The 20,138-nt window shown below is 32.3% G+C and overlaps 1 protein-coding gene across 1 annotated transcript in view; it reads left to right on the forward strand.

The window, feature by feature from the left end:
* LOC127707341 (uncharacterized) overlaps positions 1 to 19,480 on the forward strand; it is a 104,335-nt gene extending 84,855 nt beyond the window's left edge. The window contains exons 6-8 of the mRNA XM_052211855.1: positions 8,551 to 8,616; positions 14,817 to 14,852; positions 15,765 to 19,480. Coding sequence (XP_052067815.1) covers positions 8,551 to 8,616; positions 14,817 to 14,852; positions 15,765 to 16,063 — 401 coding nt within the window. The 3' untranslated portion in view covers positions 16,064 to 19,480. The remainder of the gene's footprint in view (positions 1 to 8,550; positions 8,617 to 14,816; positions 14,853 to 15,764) is intronic.
* Positions 19,481 to 20,138: the final 658 nt, after the last annotated feature.

Genomic DNA, 20,138 nt, shown 5'->3' on the forward strand with positions numbered 1-20,138 from the left:
GCGCAATACTTAGTAAATCTGTTGTCAAACTATAAACAAATAAAATTTATAAAATTCTAAAGGGAGCTTACATCAATAGATATAATCAATTCACCAAAGTTTCATAAGAATTGCTGAAAGCATTTTTGAGTTATTGTCTGAAAACTGGAAAATCCCCCCTTTTTTAATGAATAAAACCCCATAACTCGGAAATGTAAAATCTAAAATTTATAAAATTCTAAAGGGAGCTTACATCAATAGATATAATCAATTCACCAAAGTTTCATAAGAATTGCTGAAAGCATTTTTGAGTTATTGTCTGAAAACTGGAAAATCCACCCTTTTTAAAAAATAAAACCCCATAACTCGGAAATGTAAAATCTAAAATTTATAAAATTTTAAAGGGAGCTTACATCAATAGATATAATCAATTCACCAAAGTTTCATAAGAATTGCTGAAAGCATTTTTGAGTTATTGTCTGAAAACTGGAAAATCCCCCCTTTTTAATGAATAAAACCCCATAACTCGGAAATGTAAAATCTAAAACTTATAAAATTCTAAAGGGAGCTTACATCAATAGATATAATCAATTCAGCAAAGTTTCATAAGAATTGCTGAAAGCATTTTTGAGTTATTGTCTGAAAACTGGAAAATCCCCCCTTTTTAATGAATAAAACCCCATAACTCGGAAATGTAAAATCTAAAATTTATAAAATTCTAAAGGGAGCCTACATCAATAGATATCAACAATTCTTCAAAGTTTCATGAGAACTGCTGAAAGCATTCTTGAGTTATTGTCCGAAAACTGGAAAATCCCCCTTTTTTTAATGAATAAAACCCCATAACTCGGAAACGTAAAATCTAAAATTTATAAAAAAAACAAAATGGAGCTCACGTCAATAGATATAAACAATTCACCAAAGTTTTATGCAAATCGGTTAAAGCGTTTTTGAGTTAATGTCCGACATGTTGACGACGGACGGAAGGACGGTATACCATACGACGTCCCGTAAACGGGCGTATAAAAACCCAATAAACTTTTTAAAAAAATGCACTATAATTAATAGCTTTCCTTGCTTATTCACAATGATGTACAAAATGTATAAATATATCATCCATGCTATTCCGATCTGAGTTTTTATTCATACATAGTCTGGTGCTGTTCCAAGTAGGCTTCTTTTTCTGTTTCTTGAGAAGTATTTGTTTTACCTGATCAGTCACGTTAAAGTGTTACAATTAATATTTAGACGCAACACAGAATAGTGACCAAAAAGGTACTTCTATCATATGAGAGGAGCTAGAAAAAAAAATGAAATGTACACATTATCAACATTTTTGTGGGACCATCAAGATGTGGTTTCATTGTCAATATATAGACAGATATTCATAGACCAAATAACAAATAAGCAACAAATTCAAAAGTAGATGTAGGATGAATTATAGAAAGAAGGGGTACCCAGGGGCCGAAACTTGACAAGGTTTGGTTTGGAACAAGTAATATATCTGCATTAACATTAAATGTAGGTTTTAAAAGGGGTTCCCAGATCGCCTTTCTCTAAATCCTTTTCTGAAATTAAAGGTAACCGCATATTTCTGGGCACAGTTGAAAAATAAATGAACATGACTTTGAAAAAGCAAGAATATTAAGCTCAAAGAAATAGACCAAATTTGGGTGACATCTATTAAAATGTTTGAAATAATTATGAAGTTGACAAGAAATGAACTTGTTCAGATAATATAGTCAGCCTACAGACTTGTTGCTTCCTGAAATGTCTGCTTACACAGTGCTTTCCTAAAATGATTTGTAATGTGATCGTTTTCATGATGAATGCTGAGCAAACATAGATTATGCCATTGGTTTTCTCATTTGAAATGTTTTATATTGTTATTTCGGGGCCTTTTATAGCTGACTATGCAGTATGGGCTTTGCTCATTGTTGAAGGCCATAAGGTGACCTATAGTTGTTTATTTCTGTGTCATTTTGGTATTTTTGGAGAGTTGTCTCATTGGCAATCATACCACATCTTCTTTTTTTATATTATAATGACAAGATAAATGTTATGTTACCCACCCAACTAAGTAAAATATATAACTTCTTGTTGAACTTCTAAAACAACAATAAATCTGCTGATTCATATCGTATCATTCAATGCTGTCAGATGCTATGTGAAAAATAACGAAATTTAGTTTAATGTATACTTCCATTATATTCGGTATTGTTATTCAGTTATGTCCAAAGCAGAACTTATGAAAGGCATGCAATAATTTATTTTCAATAGATGCATTTGAAAAATTTATTTTCGGCACTAGTAAAGCGACGTCTATGTTCATGATGTCATGTGATCATCTATATATATAAGAATATTTCATTAGAGTTGATTTATTAAAGATTGCTTTGAATCCTACTTATTGCTATTTGTCTGCAATTACTGGCCATCACAAAGGTTCACGTAAAATTTTGACGTTATAATACAAAATATCTGACGCCACAATGGAAAAGTGATTGTAGTATGATGTCAATGGTTGAAGCGGGACAGATTCTCAGGTCAGCTGGGACAGAATTCCATAAAGCGATTAGGTGTATGGTTATTATTTATGGGTACTATGTTCAGGAGGATGAATTCTAATATATATACGTAAAATACCTGTTCGGTTTTGGATTAACATCCTGGATCTGGATTTCCTTATCAACCACCATCATTGATAACGCATCCAAGTCATAAACTATAGCCTTTATATAGTCAGTTCGATCTGGCAATATCACATATTACAAATACTTATACAAATACAGCCGATAGATTAAACTCAGCACCATTGTATATCGATGATTATACATATAGTATCAGCTCATTCAGATTTGAAAAGGTTAGCAAAATAGCAGCACCATTTGAAAATGGAAAACCTTGATTATCTCGAGCATGTGAATCAAAGCAAATGGTAATTATCATCACGACGAAATATAATTATTGTAAGACCTGATACATTGTACATTGTAATGTGAACAAATAAGAACTGGATTTATCTATATCAAACATTTGTCAAATGCAGTTCTCAGTGCTGTTGATATATCAATTAACAATGACTGCTGAGCGCCACTGTGTACAGTGGCAGATCCAGAACTTTTCATAAATGGGGGGGGGGGGGGGGGGGGGGGGGGGCTATATAATCAACCAAGGGGAGGGGCGGCTTTTTTTTGTTGCCTATTTTAATTTCATCTATCTATAGTCGTAGACGTCCAGCTAGAGGGGTCATTTAACAAACTATAGTGCACTGAAACCCTTGCCCATAACTAAACCGTGATGCTTGGTGTTTGCTTCCTTGCACACACGGAACCATATTACTCACCTTGTTTGTTTTCTATTCTTCTAATCAGCTGTTTATCGGCAATTGTCTGTTTTGTTTACATCCGAAATCAATGAAGCGGTGAATGCGCGGGGAAACGAAAGGACATCTTCGTATCAATACGGTAAATTCCGTGATTTGAATTTTTTCTTATTAATATGTTCAAGCATTGAAAAATATGAGGATAACATTTTTAATCATAGAGCACACGTTTTGTGTATTTACTATTTAAAATTATAGTTTATGAAGAAATATAGCAAAATATGTTTCAATACGCACTATAAAGTGAAGATTAGATGTATTATTGTTTTGTTTTTGAAAGAACATTAATAATCCATAAATACACACCTTTGTACCAAAATTGCAACAAAATTTCAAGATAACATAAATTTCATCATCACAGAATGATATTATTTGCTCAAATTGACAGGGCTTCGTGAACTAAATTTGGCTTAAAAAAAATAGCAATTGAACACTTCATTATAATTTCTACCGATGACCTACTATCATGATTTTTATCCGACCCCACTTACGGACGCGTTGACATATAATGCATACATCTCAATAATAGCCAATCAGACGTTAAGATATCCTTCACTTCCCCCAGAAGCAGCCCGGAAGCAGCTGAGATGCAGCCATTTAATGTTATTTATAACCAATGAGATACCGTTAACAGATTTACCACATTCCAGACGTCCAGCCTCTGACTAATGAGACCGTATCACCATGGTGATACGGTAATAATACGTATACATTTTAAAGATTTTTTTGTTGTTTAACTGTGTTATTTAAAATAGACTTAAGAGATAACTGTATTGTATTTGAAGCTTTGCGGACGTCCATCGGTAGTTTTACTGTCACAAATTTAGTATACTTGGCGACGCGTAGGAATCATTTGTTTTTTTCACAGTTCAATTTAAAAGAAAAATCATGGTTATAAAATACAAATAATTACACCATTACTAACGCAATTCTATATTAATATTCTTGTAATAGTTAGAAAATACATCAAATAACACCATTACAAATTTAATCCCAATTTCATATTGTATGTTTAGTAATTACTGGTGACGTCACTTTTTGAGGCGTTGAAACATTCGTGTGACGCACAGTTCATTATTCTATTGTGCTGTATTTTTGTTCTGTCATAAATTAATTTTAGGTGTTCATTCTTATTCTGTGGTTTACATGTAGAAATGGACTATTACGTTATTTATTTATGTATATATTTCTCTGTCCTTGATGTACTTACACTTATTTGTACTTTATTATTGTCACGTAATGTTGTCATTTTAGCCGTATTCTTAACAATGCTATATAAGCGGGAGGTTTTAAATGTTCTGAACCAAGTCAGGAATATGGCAAATGTTATCACATAGTCCGTTTTTATGTATGTTGGCGTTTGTTTTTGTAGCAGTTTAGTGTTTCTGTTGTTCCGGTTTGTTTCCTCTTATAGTTGATGTGTTTCCCTCAATTTTATTTGTGATCTGGATTCGTTTCAGTTAAATTGATTTATGACTATTGGATAGTACAGTACTAGTTTATTTGAATAATTATAACATAAAATATACAAATTCATTGAAAATATTTTTATTTGTAAGATCCGAGCTTGGTCATCCTAAGATAAAGTGTTCATTGTTGAAAGCCGTACGGTGACCTATAATTGGTAGTTTCTGTGTTATTTGGTCTTTTGTGAAGAGTTGTCTCATTGGCAATCATAACACATCTTCTTTTTTTATGTTTACGATGCGTGCATCCCAAGCTTGAACCCAAAACATGTTTAAACGGAAATGAATCCAATTATTATCTGAAAATAAATTTGTGTCCTCCCAGCTAAGCATTTTGTTGAGTAAGATTTTATTTCGAAAAAAAATATCGTTTTTGTCCAGAATAAACAAAATGATATGCTTCAACGACAATAATTTGTTGAATTCTTTAATTCTTAATTTGCTGTGACCCACAAAACCCACGAAAATTGGTATACCACGTATACAAATGAATCCACAGTAATTGCGTTAGAAGCTTGTGAAACGGGAATTAAAAATTGCCAATCCTTGCTGCATATCGATAAAACAAATTGGAAAAAATCATCTACACACAAAATCAAAAGATCTTCGGCTCACAAATTCTCATGCTGCGTTCACACGTAATTCGAATTCGATTCGCATTAACTATTTCGAATTAGTTTAATTCGCATTCGAAACGTTTTACGTCCAAACGTAAATTCTAATTCGAATTGCAATGTGCGTCAAATTCGCTTTACTGTCCGAACGACGTTAACTTTTAATTCGTATTAACAAAAATGCATTTCTAATGCGAATTGGATAATGCGATTTAGCCAATTCGAATCAATTCGAATTAAAAAAGAAGAGTGTGTGAACGCGATAAGCGAATTCGATTCGCATTTGATTCGAATTCAATTCGAATTAAATGTACGTGTGAACGAGGCATAACAGTGTTTTACAAATTTCTTAGCATGTTACAATTTTCCAAAATATGTTTTTTTTTCACACGTAAGTTATCGAGCACGCCGGTCTGCTCTTGTCACATGTACATTCAAAAGAGAAATATTGTCTTTTCCTGAATATAAAAATTTAAAAGTCTGTCTTTGCAGGTTAAGAAAATAAAGATTCCTATTTTAATAAATTAGATATCCTTCCACTATTTTGTATACAATTTTAAGAATAGGTCGTCTATTTTTTTTACATGTATTTGTGGTTTTGCGTAGTTTTAAAAGTGCCAATATTTGCTGCGTATCAATCGACTCCTTTGGATTTTTGTTTACTCTCACTGATCTAGTTATATATACGAATAATTAACATGTTCCAGAGAGGAACACATACAGTAAAAGAAATAATTGAAGCTGTTGGTACTCTAAATGAAATATTTCTTTCACATTGCAAAAATTATGACATGACGAAAAAGAAATAGGTAAGGAGTAGTAGTTTACAGTATACCAGGTCGATGTGTTGCATTCCGATCAAATACAGTCAGAAACTGCAATAGTTTCATGGTGCATCAACATTACTGAAAAAATTTAGTAATATTGAAACTGTTATTTAAAAAATGATTTAGAGGAGGCTTCGAATGTAAATGATGTTTTCATAAAATTTGATGAGCCCAATATACTATATGCTACATAGTGACAATTATCGTGACTTTACAGCTGTGGTAATATCAGATTGAAAACGAATGTGACAAGAATTAGTTATTGTGATTGAAAAAGATAATACCATTCACAGGGTAGTATTAAGTGATCAAACTGAAAAAAAAAACCGGGAAACTGTGCAATAGTCGGTGTCTTTGCTCTGCACCTTGTGATAACAATTAATTTTATATCATGTTAACATGTATTTGAAGAGTATATATATATATATATTCCATAAGTGATGATGTCAATAGAAATATTTGAGTATAATTTGATTTCAGGCCATTGACATTTTAACATCTATTTCAAAGTTCTTATCATGTTACTATATACCAAATGTATTTTTTACTTTGGTTAAAAAAAATTAAGGTTTTACTTTTTCTTATCATTCACATTTCAGGCATTTAGATAAATGCGATGACATAACTGGCAGGATTTAAGAATAAAGCCAAGCATCATTTAGTTAAAAAACTGAATGTCTATGCGTTACCTTAATGCATGTGATCTAAGCTCAAAATTTAATTTCACTTATTGCAGCTACCATATACACAGACCAATTTACAATAAAAGTATATAATACTCTAATCTTGGTGATTAACATTTTAATTTGTATTCAAAATCCCTTCATGATTATTTGGTGAGCTTACATAGTACATAATTTCTGAAACACATTTTAAGATATGATAATAATCGGAGTGTTTTAGAGATTTGTTCTGATGACTTTAATTGATTAACAGGAAAGTGTAGTAAATAGACGACGATTGGAATTAAGCTTCGGATAAAAAAATATCGGAGCCTACTTGAATTTGTGACATTTTGTAATGATAAAGAAATGATAGGTCCTTCTTTGCTTGCAAATGCCACATTCATTCTGTAGTGACTGTGTATAACAGTTGGGATATTCTATAGCATTCAAATCATACATCAAAAGCACATGCGAGTAACTTACAATTTCCGGAGATAAATTAAGGTTAACAATTAAAAGCTAGGGAAATGTTATGAACTCCAAATGGAGCAAAACCCAGTACGTCAATTGGGTAGGAGTATTCTGTGCAAGCATTGCCAGCCATGCAAATCAATGCTCAGTAAAAATGTCAAAATTAGAAATAGAACACAATCTGAAACATTACAGATAATTCGAATTTCTGGAATGTAATGATCGAAAACTGAAAACAAGTCGCAAGTAAGTTCAAACACAACCATATAACGAGTCGATTAAGCAATGCTTGATGATGAACGTAGGAAGTCGCGAGTTCAGCCACTCATCCTCTTAATCCAAAACAAACTCGTGTATTTACGAATTTATGAAACGGATTCATGTTCCAGGAATTTATGAAAAGAAATCATTTATCCACGAATTTATGTAACAAGTGTAATATTACTGTACAAACATTCAAGTTAATGTCCCGATTGAATTTCGCGTTTATTTACTCAGACTCTGGAGTGGAACTTTTGTTGCGTTTTTTTTAGTGTTTACAGCACCCTTGTCGGTCAGCATTTTGCCTTTTCTGCAACAGTGACACTTTGAAATCTGTTCTAATTGACTCTTTGTTTGCTAGTATAGTTCAGCATATTGTTGATAAACAAAAGAAATGCAACAAAAGTTATTTTAACTTACACTATTCCTCGCTTTGCATTATTTACGATTTCTAAAATGCTAATGTCGTTCTTTTTAATAGATATTACTTATATCAGCGAGTACCGACATCTTATACATTTTTTTGAACTTGAAATATACTGTGCAGAAAAGAATATGTGCTTCATGTTTGTTCCTGTCAAAATCTTTTGAAAGAATGATGATTTAAACAGATTTAGCATGGATGTAGTTTTCAGATGTATAGAAAGAAATATGAAAAGGAGCAGGGAAATGTTTTCAAACGTTAATTTGATTGAAAATATCAGAAGAGCTCTAAATTACAAAGACCCGCCAGTACAAGTGAAGAAAGATGACTTTAATTTTCAATTTTCAATCGAGATACATACATTGTAAGTTAGAATTATAAACATAATAATTACATTACATGAGAGCACCCCCAGGTTTTTGTTGGCGTTCTGAGTATCTTTCGCCTCTCTTTTACAGATAAAAACATGGAATATCATAATGTGCAATTTGTTACTGTGATGTTGGTTTCCATTACTTTTTTAAGTAAGTATAAGATATTATATGAACTTGGATCCGCCTGAGGTGTACAACGACTCCAAAGCATAAATCATCATGTACGAGTACATTAAACTGTCTACCCCACATGCGAACATCATTTGGGACCTCGCTGTGTTGCAAGTATCTTGAATTTTAAGGCATATTAATTCAAATTGCTCATTGCTGCCTTTTTTAATTTCGTCTATCGTCGTAGACGTCCAGCTAGAAGGGTCATTAAACAAACTATAGTGCACTAGCTGAAACCCTTGCCCATAACTAAACCGTGATGCTTGGTGTTTTCTTCCTTGCACACACGCAACCATATTACTCACCTTGTTTGTTTTCTATTCTTCTAATCAGCTGTTTATCGGCAATTGTCTGTTTTGTTTACATCGGAAATCAATGAAGCGGTGAATGCGCGGGGAAACGAAAGGACATCTTCGTATCAATACGGTAAATTCCGTGATTTGAATATTTTCTAATCAATATGTTCAAGCAATGAAAATATTAGGATTACAATTTAATCAAAGAGCACAGGTTTTGTGTATTTACTATTTAAAGTTATAGTTTATGAAGAAATATAGCAAAATATGTTTCAATACGCACTATAAAGTGAAAATTAGATGTATTATTGTTTTGTTTTTGAAAGAACATTAATAATCCATAAATACACACCTTTGTACCAAAATTGCAACAAAATTTCAAGATAACATAAATTTCATCATCACAGAATGATATTATTTGCTCAAATTGACAGGGCTTCATGAACTAAATTTGGCTTAAATTATGAGAGCAATTGAACACTTCATTATAGTTTCTACCGATGACCTACTATCATGAATTTTATCCGACCCCACTTACGGACGCGTTGACATATAATGCAACTCTTATATTACGTTATGTTGTTTTATTATTACTTGATGATATGTTGTCTTTACATAATGATGTTTTGATATAACTCAATATGGCATAGTCATTACTTAATGATATTTCGATATTTCACGATATGGTTTCGTATTGACTTGATATAGTTTTATCATTACTTGATATGGTTTTTTCATTAATCAATGTGGCTTTGTCATTAGTCGATGTGGTTTCACCATTATTTAATGTGGTTGTTTCATTAGGCAATGTGGTTTTAACATTACTTGATGTGTATGTGACTTAACGTAATGGAGATGTTTCATTACATGATGTGGTTTTGTTGTTTCGTAATGATGATTTGCCAATTCTTTATATGGTTTTAACATTACGTAATGATGTTTTAAAATTTGACGATTTGACACTACATGATGTGTTTGTTTCAGTATTTGATGTGGTCCTTTCATTCTTTGATGTGGTTATCACATTACGTTGTGGAGGTAAAACCACGTGACCGTTTCGGGAAATAGTTCTATTTTTAGATCATAGAATTCCATGTTTTATGTGCCTTGGATGAGTGTGGCCATCCATCGAGTTAGAGTTTAAATTAAAGATTCGAATTAAACTTAGAGTTTAAATTAAAGTTTCGAATCAAACTTGGAGTTTAGATGAAAGTTTCGAATTAAACTTAGAGTTTAAATTAAAGTTTCGAATCAAACTTGGAGTTTAGATGAAAGTTTCGAATTAAACTTTGTGTTAAGTCTTCGATTAAAGTTATAATTCAAGCCATTATTAGAATAAAAGTTCTAGTAGCATTGAGTTTCGGGTTCAATTTCAAGATTGAGTCAAAGGTAGCGTTCGAGTTACAATAATGAATTCAACTTCAACTTTGAATTTGAGGAGCCTTTTGGGGTAGAGTTTGAGTTAGAGTCGAAAATGAGTTTCGTTTAGATTAAGATTTCGAGTTAAAATTGGAGTTATCTAATATGAGTTCGTCACGGTATTTAAATTTTTCTATCTAAGATCAAGGGCTTTTGCTCGGGATTCCGAAAAGAGGGCTGAGGGGTATTTGTACAAAACATAAACAATGTTATAGTATACAAAACACAACATAGAAATTGAAATAAAGTTGGATGTGTAATGATTGCCAATGAGATTACTATCTACTAAAGTTTAAATGTCACAATAATGGATGTAAGCAATCATAGGCAACCGTACAGCCTTCAACGCACCGTATAGTAAAAAAAGGCTACAAAGGCCACCACGTAAAAATGTGAAACAATTCAAATTTATACCAAAACAATCTACGAAGAACAAATTTGACTCACATAAAACAATGACAACCATTGAACCACAGGTTCTTCAAGTGTCTTGGGCAGGCACATACAGAAAGTGCACGTGGCGGAGTTTGACGTGTATGTGAGCGCTAAACCCTAACCTAAACTCGGACTGTAATGTAACAGCACAACATAAGAAAATGTAAAAAAAAGTTCCAATAGGCTTAAATCAATAGATCGGTATTACTGGGTAATATAAATTCATTGGTGATGATCTCGCGTGCTCCAGAAGGTTAAGCAGATTCTGCTCAACGTGTGGTAGCCGTCGTGTTATTCGTGAAAGTATAAACCCAGTGATTTGGTTTTATTTGGTAGTTCCCGTTCGAGGAAAAGATGACGGGGTTGTGGTACGAAAACTGGAACATATCCGTCGTCATTTGTGAAACAGATATTCCAAAAAGTTTGTTGTTTCAATTAGTGCGATATATATCAGAGTATGCAATTTATAATAATAACAGAATGATATTCGTATATGTTCAAATAATCATACACGCTAAAAAAGATAAAAGAATTCATATTTTATAGAATTGATGTTTGTCGCTTATTCCAATCCCCCCATTTCCCTGTAACTTTAGTGTGAGTTGATTTAAAGTGTCTCATTGCCGACAATAAAGTACAAGTCTTTTGATTTTTGTGTTGAACCTGGGACATTAATGTAGCAGCAGTGAGACACAACAAACCTATATTTCGTTGTGGTTAGTGGTGTCGGCGTCTTCATCATTTAGATTGTCAGGTTTCTCGTTTAAATTGTTTTTACATTTTTCATTTCGGGACCTTTTATAGCATACTATGTGGTATGGGTTTTGCTCATTGTTGAAGATTATACAGTCAAACATAGTTGTTTAAACTTTCTACGTCATGTGGTAAATATTTGGTTGAGAGTTGTCTCATTGGCAATCATACCACATTTTCTTATTTCTATATAGGTTTTTTTTTGCATTAAATATTACCGAATTAGACTGTGTTGGTATGATAAATTTGAAAAACTCGATTGATTAGTATAAAACTTGTATAGGAGTTATTCTTCAAGATCAAGATAAAGCATCTACAGAAAAACATTTCTTTTTTAATTTTGTATTTACCGGTACATGTACAAATAAATGTACGGTCAACATTACGCTTTCACACTGACAGCAGCAATATCAGGCGAGACGAGAATTCCGTAGAATCTTTCACGAATTATTATATATACTGCTTCCATTTGAGAACTAATAAAGAAAAAAACGGCAAGACCAAATTGTTTAGGGATATCCCCCGTATGGCCGAATGACTGTAAATTGTTTAGTACTTTTTTCTTATTTTTGTCTGCCGTTTCCCTTTTTTTATACCGAATAACTCTGAACAACAAGTCGAACTTTAATTTGAACTTGAACTCAATGGATGGCGAAACTCATTCAAAGGACATTAAACAAACGACATAGTGATATCGGTTTAAAAATAGAACTAGTTTTTCCGAAATGGTCACGTGGTTTAACCTCCACCACGTAATGTGATAACCACATCAAAGAATGAAAGGACCACATCAAATACTGAAACAAACACATCATGTAGTGTCAAATCGTCAAATTCTTAAAACATCATTACGTAATGTTAAAACCATATAAAGAATTGGCAAATCATCATTACGAAACAACAAAACCACATCATGTAATGAAACAACTACATTACGTTAAGTCACATACACATCAAGTAATGTTAAAACCACATTGCCTAATGAAACAACCACATTAAATAATGGTGAAACCACATCGAGTAATGACAAAGCCACATTGATTAATGACAAAACCATATCAAGTAATGATAAAACTATATCAAGTCAATACGAAACCATATCGTGAAATATCGAAATATCATTAAGTAATGACTATGCCATATTGAGTTATATCAAAACATCATTATGTAAAGACAACATATCATCAAGTAATAATAAAACAACATTACGTAATATAAGAGTTCCACATAAGACAGCTGTGGCGTTCCATATACTTCCAAGTAATGACTCTTCAATTTCGTCATCATCTTGATTAAAGAAACGAACGGAATCTTCTACATCAAGAATATCAACTATTTTGTAGAGCATTTCTGTCCGAATTTGTAAAATGGATGTACAGCATAGTATATAATGCATAAGTATATTCGTATTATGTAAGTTACACAAAGAGCATTTGCCTGTTTTAATAGCTATTACTCCTAATTTCACAAGCGTCATAAAATTTGAATTCAAAGATGGATAAGTTACTGCTAGTCGTAACAAACGATGCTCCGTCAAACATGTATGTTTTTTATTGTACCGCTTAAGTTCTGGTCGCCGTTTAACTGAGTGTTTCCATTTGTTTTCTTCGTATATGTCTGAAGTCTGTTTTACAATTTTGCTCCACAGTGGTTTGTCTGAAAAAGAAATTTTCAGCCACAAAGTTTTCAACAAAAACATCAAATTCATATTTCATCAAAATTTTGATATAATCGCAAGTCAATGATATTTGACTGGACTCACCGGCTAATATTTGTCCCATACGAAAATTAAACATCCGTTTATGTATTGTTGTTGATTTTGCACGAATCAACCTTAAAAAAAACAAAAGTTTCATTTTATCAGTATATCCTTCAACATGACCACAACCCAATTTTACTAATGCAAGAGTCAATCTGACTGCGTTTATCCATCATTAGTATAAATCTGACGAAATATCTTTGAGTCATTTCCAACATTTCAACTTCACGGTAGGGTAGCTGACCCCAAGTTTCACATCCATAAAGTGCAGTTGTAAGGATAACTCTTTTCCATATAAAGTTATTTGTTAAGGCACTCATCCCTCGTGGATTAACACCAACAGTATAAAGTGAGTGAAGTTTCTGTTATAATATTTTACTGGATTTATCTGATCTGTCGAAAGTTTTTCCATCTGAGTTAATAAGTGTTCCAGCGTAAGTACATACACGTTTTCTTTCGAGTACAATATTACCAAGATTATGACATGCTACAGAGTCTCTATTGTTGCAAGTCTTTCTTGGTGGTGTAAAAATCAAAACACTGCTTTTCGATGCATTATATCTCAACCGCCATTTGAACGCATAGCTGTTAACAACGTTTAATAATGTCTGAGCACCATTTACAGTTGCACTTAATACAGTTGTGTCATCGGCTAACACGATTGTTGGTATGCTGATCGGGCCTATTAGTAGTCCACAATTTGTCGATAAGAGTTCACAAATCAAGTCATTAATAAATACGGAAAATAACCAGGCAGACAACACACTACTCCTTGTTCAATCCGAAACACTTGACTTGTTAGTCAACTATGCTGCACATGTGCTGTTGCAGTTTTATACGACATATCTATAATTATTCCCATTTGTATACATTCTCCGCCTATTTTGTTCAGCCATATTGAATTTCGTGTGACGTCACGAAAAACAAGAAAAGACATATTTTCTTACAATGTTGACTGCTGTACCCCTATTTTTTACCTATTATGACTGTTTGTTTTGTTCACACATCGTTGTCAATATATTGGAATTTGTTGCGACTGTCATTCAAGTGAGAGTTTTAACTACAATGTAGCTATAAAACCAGGTTTAATCTAGTACCATTTTCTACATAAGAAATGCATGTACCAAGTTGGGAATATGACTGCTGTTATCCATTCGTTTGATGTGTCTGAGCTTTCGTTTTTGAAATTTGATTAGGGACTTTCCGATTTGAATTTTCCTTGGAGTTCAGTATTTTTGTGATTTTACATTATAATTTAATTTTACAGAGTAGACACATATATGATTCGGAAACAATTTTGTATAAAAGAAAAAAATTGTCTCTTCGATTTTATATTTACAATTTTGTCGTCTATCTTTTCTTCCTGTCTTCTTGTTTTGTTCTTACTTAAGAAAAAATAGATTCGAATCAAACTATCCAAAATATTTCAAATTGTATTTTAGTTAAAATAATCACCGTGAAAGATGATAGTCTATCAATGCATTGTCAGGTTGACATGTTTTTTTTGCAATTTTCAGGTATTTGGACGATAATTTTCATGATCTTCATAATGCGTAAGTTTGGTAATTTAAATTAGTTTTATACACCTGACTGTAATTCGTAAAACATAAAAAGTAAGTTATTAGATACACACACTTTAATTTACAATATATTACAAATCAAAAGACACATTAAGGGTATTAAGAAAACTTCATTTCTATCCAGTAAAAAGTGTTTGACGCAACAATTTTCTGGTGTTTGCACCTGGATTAATATTTTCGAAAAGAGGAAAAAGATCTAGAGTTTGGTGCATTTATACAATATAGCAAATTTTTTTGAATATTGGATTACTAAAATAAAGATATATATCAGTACCAACCATTTTGACTTATCGCGATACTCGGGACTTTTCTCAATACATTATTAGCCTCTCTAAATAGTTTGTATTCTTGTTGTTAAATCAATTGTACATATGAAAATCTTTTAAATACTTCAATGTAACAGACATATTGTCGATATTACTTTTATTTATGTAAAATGCATATTCAGTTTTTGAAAAAAAAAAAAAAAACAGTTCTCCTTTTACCCTATAATCGACAACTTATTAGTCTAACCCGACATATGTAAACAAAATTTTTACATTAGGAAGTCTGATAATTGTTATTTTAATAACATGAGTAAGTTCAAGTGGAGTATCCGCTCTTCCAAAATAGCTTAAACAACAAAATACAAATCTTTCCTCTCAACTTAAGTGTCAGTATTATAACATAGTTTAAAAATACCAAAATACTAAAGCAAATACAAGATTTGTAGATAAGTCAAGAACCTAACTTTTACAGCAAAAACCAACAATTATCGGAAAAACAATAATAAATCAAAAACAAAAATATCTATATTTCTGGTGTATTAAAATTGAAATAAGTGTATGCTAACCTGCTATTGCAAAAACTTATGTTTAACTATTGGTTCGACAAAATTTGTTTTAGGAATACATCAACCCTTTAACGTTATAACAGCTAACAGAAAAGATTTAATTGAGGAAATGGATGTTGCACTAATGAAAGAAGAGTTGTGTTTAAAAGGATTTGATATTAACATACCTGCCACTGTGCGCTCAAGAAGGGAAAAAGCACATATTATTTGTGACTTTTTGGAGAAACAGCCAACAGAATTCATGGTTATTGTGTATGAAATTTTAGAAAAACACAATCTGGATTTAATTCTAGAAACACTTAAAGCATCTGAAGGAAAAAATAGATTTACGCATTTTACGCAATTTTGTTAAACTTGGTAAAAGACAAAAGTAAGAGAACATTTAACAGCTGAGGAAAAGCATCAATATGTCATGTCATTGTTCATGAACCTGACGGTTAACATCATTCTCATTACATCTGAAATTGTCCCTACACCGTTTATTACAAAATATATTTTTGACAAACGAAAGTTAAAAATATGAGATGTATGGGCAGTTGTGTTTGATTTCGAAAGATTATGATCAGTTAAACTAATGCGTTTCAAATAATTTTAATAAACTTTCACTGAGGACTAAGTGGATGTGGAAACTGATAATTTCAACTTTTGCAATTCCGTTGTTATGGTTCATACTGATTGGAAAGGGTCTTTTGTGTTTTTATTTCGATTTGTAATATATACATTCCTTTCCACATGTTATGTGTGTATACTGATTACATAACTGAGATTAAATTCTATGTTGACATGTTTCCCATATTGCAAAAACTCCTTAAAATATTCTTAGCTCACCTGGCTCGAAGTGCCAAGTGAGCTATTCTCATCACTTGGCGTCCGTCGTCCATCGTCTGTCGTCGTCCGTCGTCGTCGTCGTCGTTAACTTTTTTACATTTTGAACTTCTTCTAGAGAACCACTAAATGGAATTGAACCAAACATAGCATGAATGTTCCTTATGATGTGCTGAACAACTGTTGTTACTTCGTAGCCGATCCATTTTTCAAGATGGCCGCCTGCGGAGGACTTAGTTTAACGTAGGACCCTATGGGAAATACATACAAATGTCTTCTTTTAGAGAACCACTGAATGGAATGAAACCAAACATAGCATGAATGTTCCTTATAAGGTGCTGACCAAGTATTGTTACTTCGAAGCTAATCCATCATCCAAGATGGCCGCCAGCGGGGGACTTAGTTTAACATAGGACCCTATGGGATACATACAAATGTCTTCTTTTAGAGAACAACTGAATGGAATGAAACCAAACTTCTTATGAGGTTCTGACCAAGTGTTGTTACTTTGTAGCCGATCTATCATCAAAGATGGCCGCCAGCGGGGGGAAACCACTTTTGCATGAAGCCGCACATGACACAGTACCCGAAATACCACGATTCCCTTATACATTATTAAAATATGTAGTCATCACTGCAATTTATTTGTGCAAAAGAATAATTTACTTTGTAAACAATGAATTTAACTGAACAAAATTAATTATTTTTATCTTTATATTTGCTCTAAATATGCATGAAATTTTTGCGACTGTACATCAAGCAATCAACAAACAAGAGTTAATGTATGTGTTGCAAATTATTATGCTAAACTGACTTTGAACAAACCAATGCTAATAAATGACCACTTAATCAATAGTTGGAGCACTGATAAAACTTGCACTAGTCTAGTAAAAACTTGCAAGATAAAACTAAATGTATAATATTTGTGAATTAATTCAAATACCTTCATCTAAAATTTTACATATAATAACCTTATCGATGAAAAATTAATAAAGAGCTCTCGCAAGTGAAGATAATTTTTTGATTGTGATATTCTTTTTTATGGCCCTGCCGTAAAGAAGGGGGCACTAAGTTTCATCCTTGTCCATCTGTACGTCCGTACATTCCAAAATTGGTTTCCGTTCTCTAACTTTAGTTTGCCTCAACCAAATGTTATGAAACTTAAACACACTGCTTATTAATACAAAACACAGAGTAAGTAAGAACTTGGGTATCGTCACTTTTACTATTCTACAGTTATGCCCCTTTACAAATGGAAAAATTGCTAAATTTTTCGTTTCCTTTCTTTACCTTTAGTTTTACTCATTCAAATGTTATGAAACTTATATGCAATGCTTAAGCTTATTGCCACAAAACATAGATCATGTTTGAATTTTGGTGGCCTCACGTTTACTGTTCTAGAGTTATGCCCTTTACTAATGGAAAAATTGCAAAACTTTTCGTTTTTGTTCTCTAACTAAGTTTTTCTCAAGCAAATGTTATGAAACTATAAACAATGCTTAATACCAAAAAACACAGATTAATCACACATTTGGGTAGTGTCACTTTTACCGTTCTTTAGTTATGTATCTTTATTATCTTATATCCAAGCGGGCGCATCATCTGTGTCCTATGGATACATTCCCCATTTATCTTAATATGTGATGCCTGTTTACCCATCATTGAATGTCATAACCTCTGTGCTTAAATATTGAGGACATATTTGAGCTTCAAGTTTTTATCAAGTTGACAAGTTTTTGTTCAATAACAATTATTGTACATGTTAAATTTGGGAGAGTGAAAATTCAGACAGATTTTGATGAAGTAAATAATTAGACCATTTGGAATGTGAAATTCGACATGTCTGGGCGATTTGTAGTTTTATGGACATCTTTGTACGAAATGAACACATTTGAATATCTCAATATGATATTAAGGGGCATGCCCCCAAAAATCATTGGTTAGTTTATATGCTGAATCTGATAAGTTCAGTTTGACGGTAACCAGTAATTTTCAGTCAATTATATTTGGTGTGTTGTTGTCAGATTTGCAACATCTCATCCATGGGGATTACTTAATCAATCCCCCTTAGTCATGGTTGTCATGGTCTATTGATGTTTAATTTTGGGCATGTCACAGCTTAGAATTAAAAGGTAAAACCTCAGAAAATTACAATAAGACCATCATCAACATCATCTTCAAAATACATGTATATGAACATGCATACTAATATTTTGGTGAAAGACGTTCATCCTGTCGATTTACTTTGTCATATTCCTTTAGATAAATGCCTAGTGAATATATTCATGTCCAACAATAAGAAAACAATCCAAATGCCAAAGATAATTGAAAGACGTCTAGATGTCAATACGCAATTTCAAACAATCGACAAAATAAAAACTAAAAGTACAGCCAATTGTTGAAATATTTTAAATATTTCTTTCACAACTTTTTCAAGTATTAGATTCAACCTAACAATTTATAAAACTTTAATTTCATTGTGGCTAGTCTGTAACATAGACATCAATTAGACATTTGAGAGGAGCCATTACTATTTGGACATTACTTTGAGAAAAACAAAAAAGGTGTCTATTCCAAGGATATATAATTGGTCATACATGTAGATTTGAATCTTTTTTATTATGACATCAGATTTGGGTGTCGAATCGGGAATGGAGGTTGGTACCAGACCTCAATCTGAATCTTTCATATATATATATATATTGATTTAGTTGTGACGCTAAATAGACACTGAAGCAGTTTAAAGTTTTAATGTGTGTTCACCTGTTTACTATGATTAGGTGGAAGTATGTTCTTATTTCAAAAAGAGGGGCTCTCAGCATATATCATTAATGTGTGCATGAAGTGACAACGTCTTGCTAGAAACTGAATGTTTCGACCACAACTAAATATGTTTTAATTGGGATACGTATACATGTATATAATATAAAAATATATATGATTTTTCAAGACTTCTGATCCATGTAGTTTGTATATATAAAAAAGAAGATGTGGTATGATTGCCAATGAGACAACTCTCCACAAGAGACCAAATGACACAGACGTTAACAACTATAGGTCACCGTACGGCCTTCAACAATGAGCAAAGCCCAGGACGCATAGCCAGCTATAAAATGACAATGTAAAACAAATCAAAAGAGAAAGCTAACGGCCTAATTTATGTACAAAAAATGAATGAAAAACAAATATGTAACACATAAACAAACGACAACCACTGAATTACAGGCTCCTGACTTGGGACATTGGCATGTTTGTTAGATCATCAATGATCATAGAGGGGGTTTAAGTTTGATTTATAAAATATTTTTTGTAGCAAAGTATTCTGTTTTCTTTGTTATTGTTTCAATTGAATACATTAATAAGCAACCAATTTGAATGTCATACCATTTGTGGTGTTCTTAAGAACGCGTTCATATTTGCAAATAAAATAATAAAATAAACACTTTTCTTGTAAATTTTAATTTTCCTCTGTTTCAGCTGCTGTGTACAGTTATTTAATCCACTACGTAAGAGTTCAATGCATAAATTATTCCATTCACTAAACATTTTCCTTCAATTCTTAGAGAAAACATTTTAGCAATTTGTTCTTCGAAGATCTTCTT

Source organism: Mytilus californianus, unplaced genomic scaffold, assembly GCF_021869535.1.
Source record: "Mytilus californianus isolate M0D057914Y unplaced genomic scaffold, xbMytCali1.0.p SCAF_65, whole genome shotgun sequence".
In the NCBI taxonomy this organism is placed as follows: domain Eukaryota; kingdom Metazoa; phylum Mollusca; class Bivalvia; order Mytilida; family Mytilidae; genus Mytilus; species Mytilus californianus.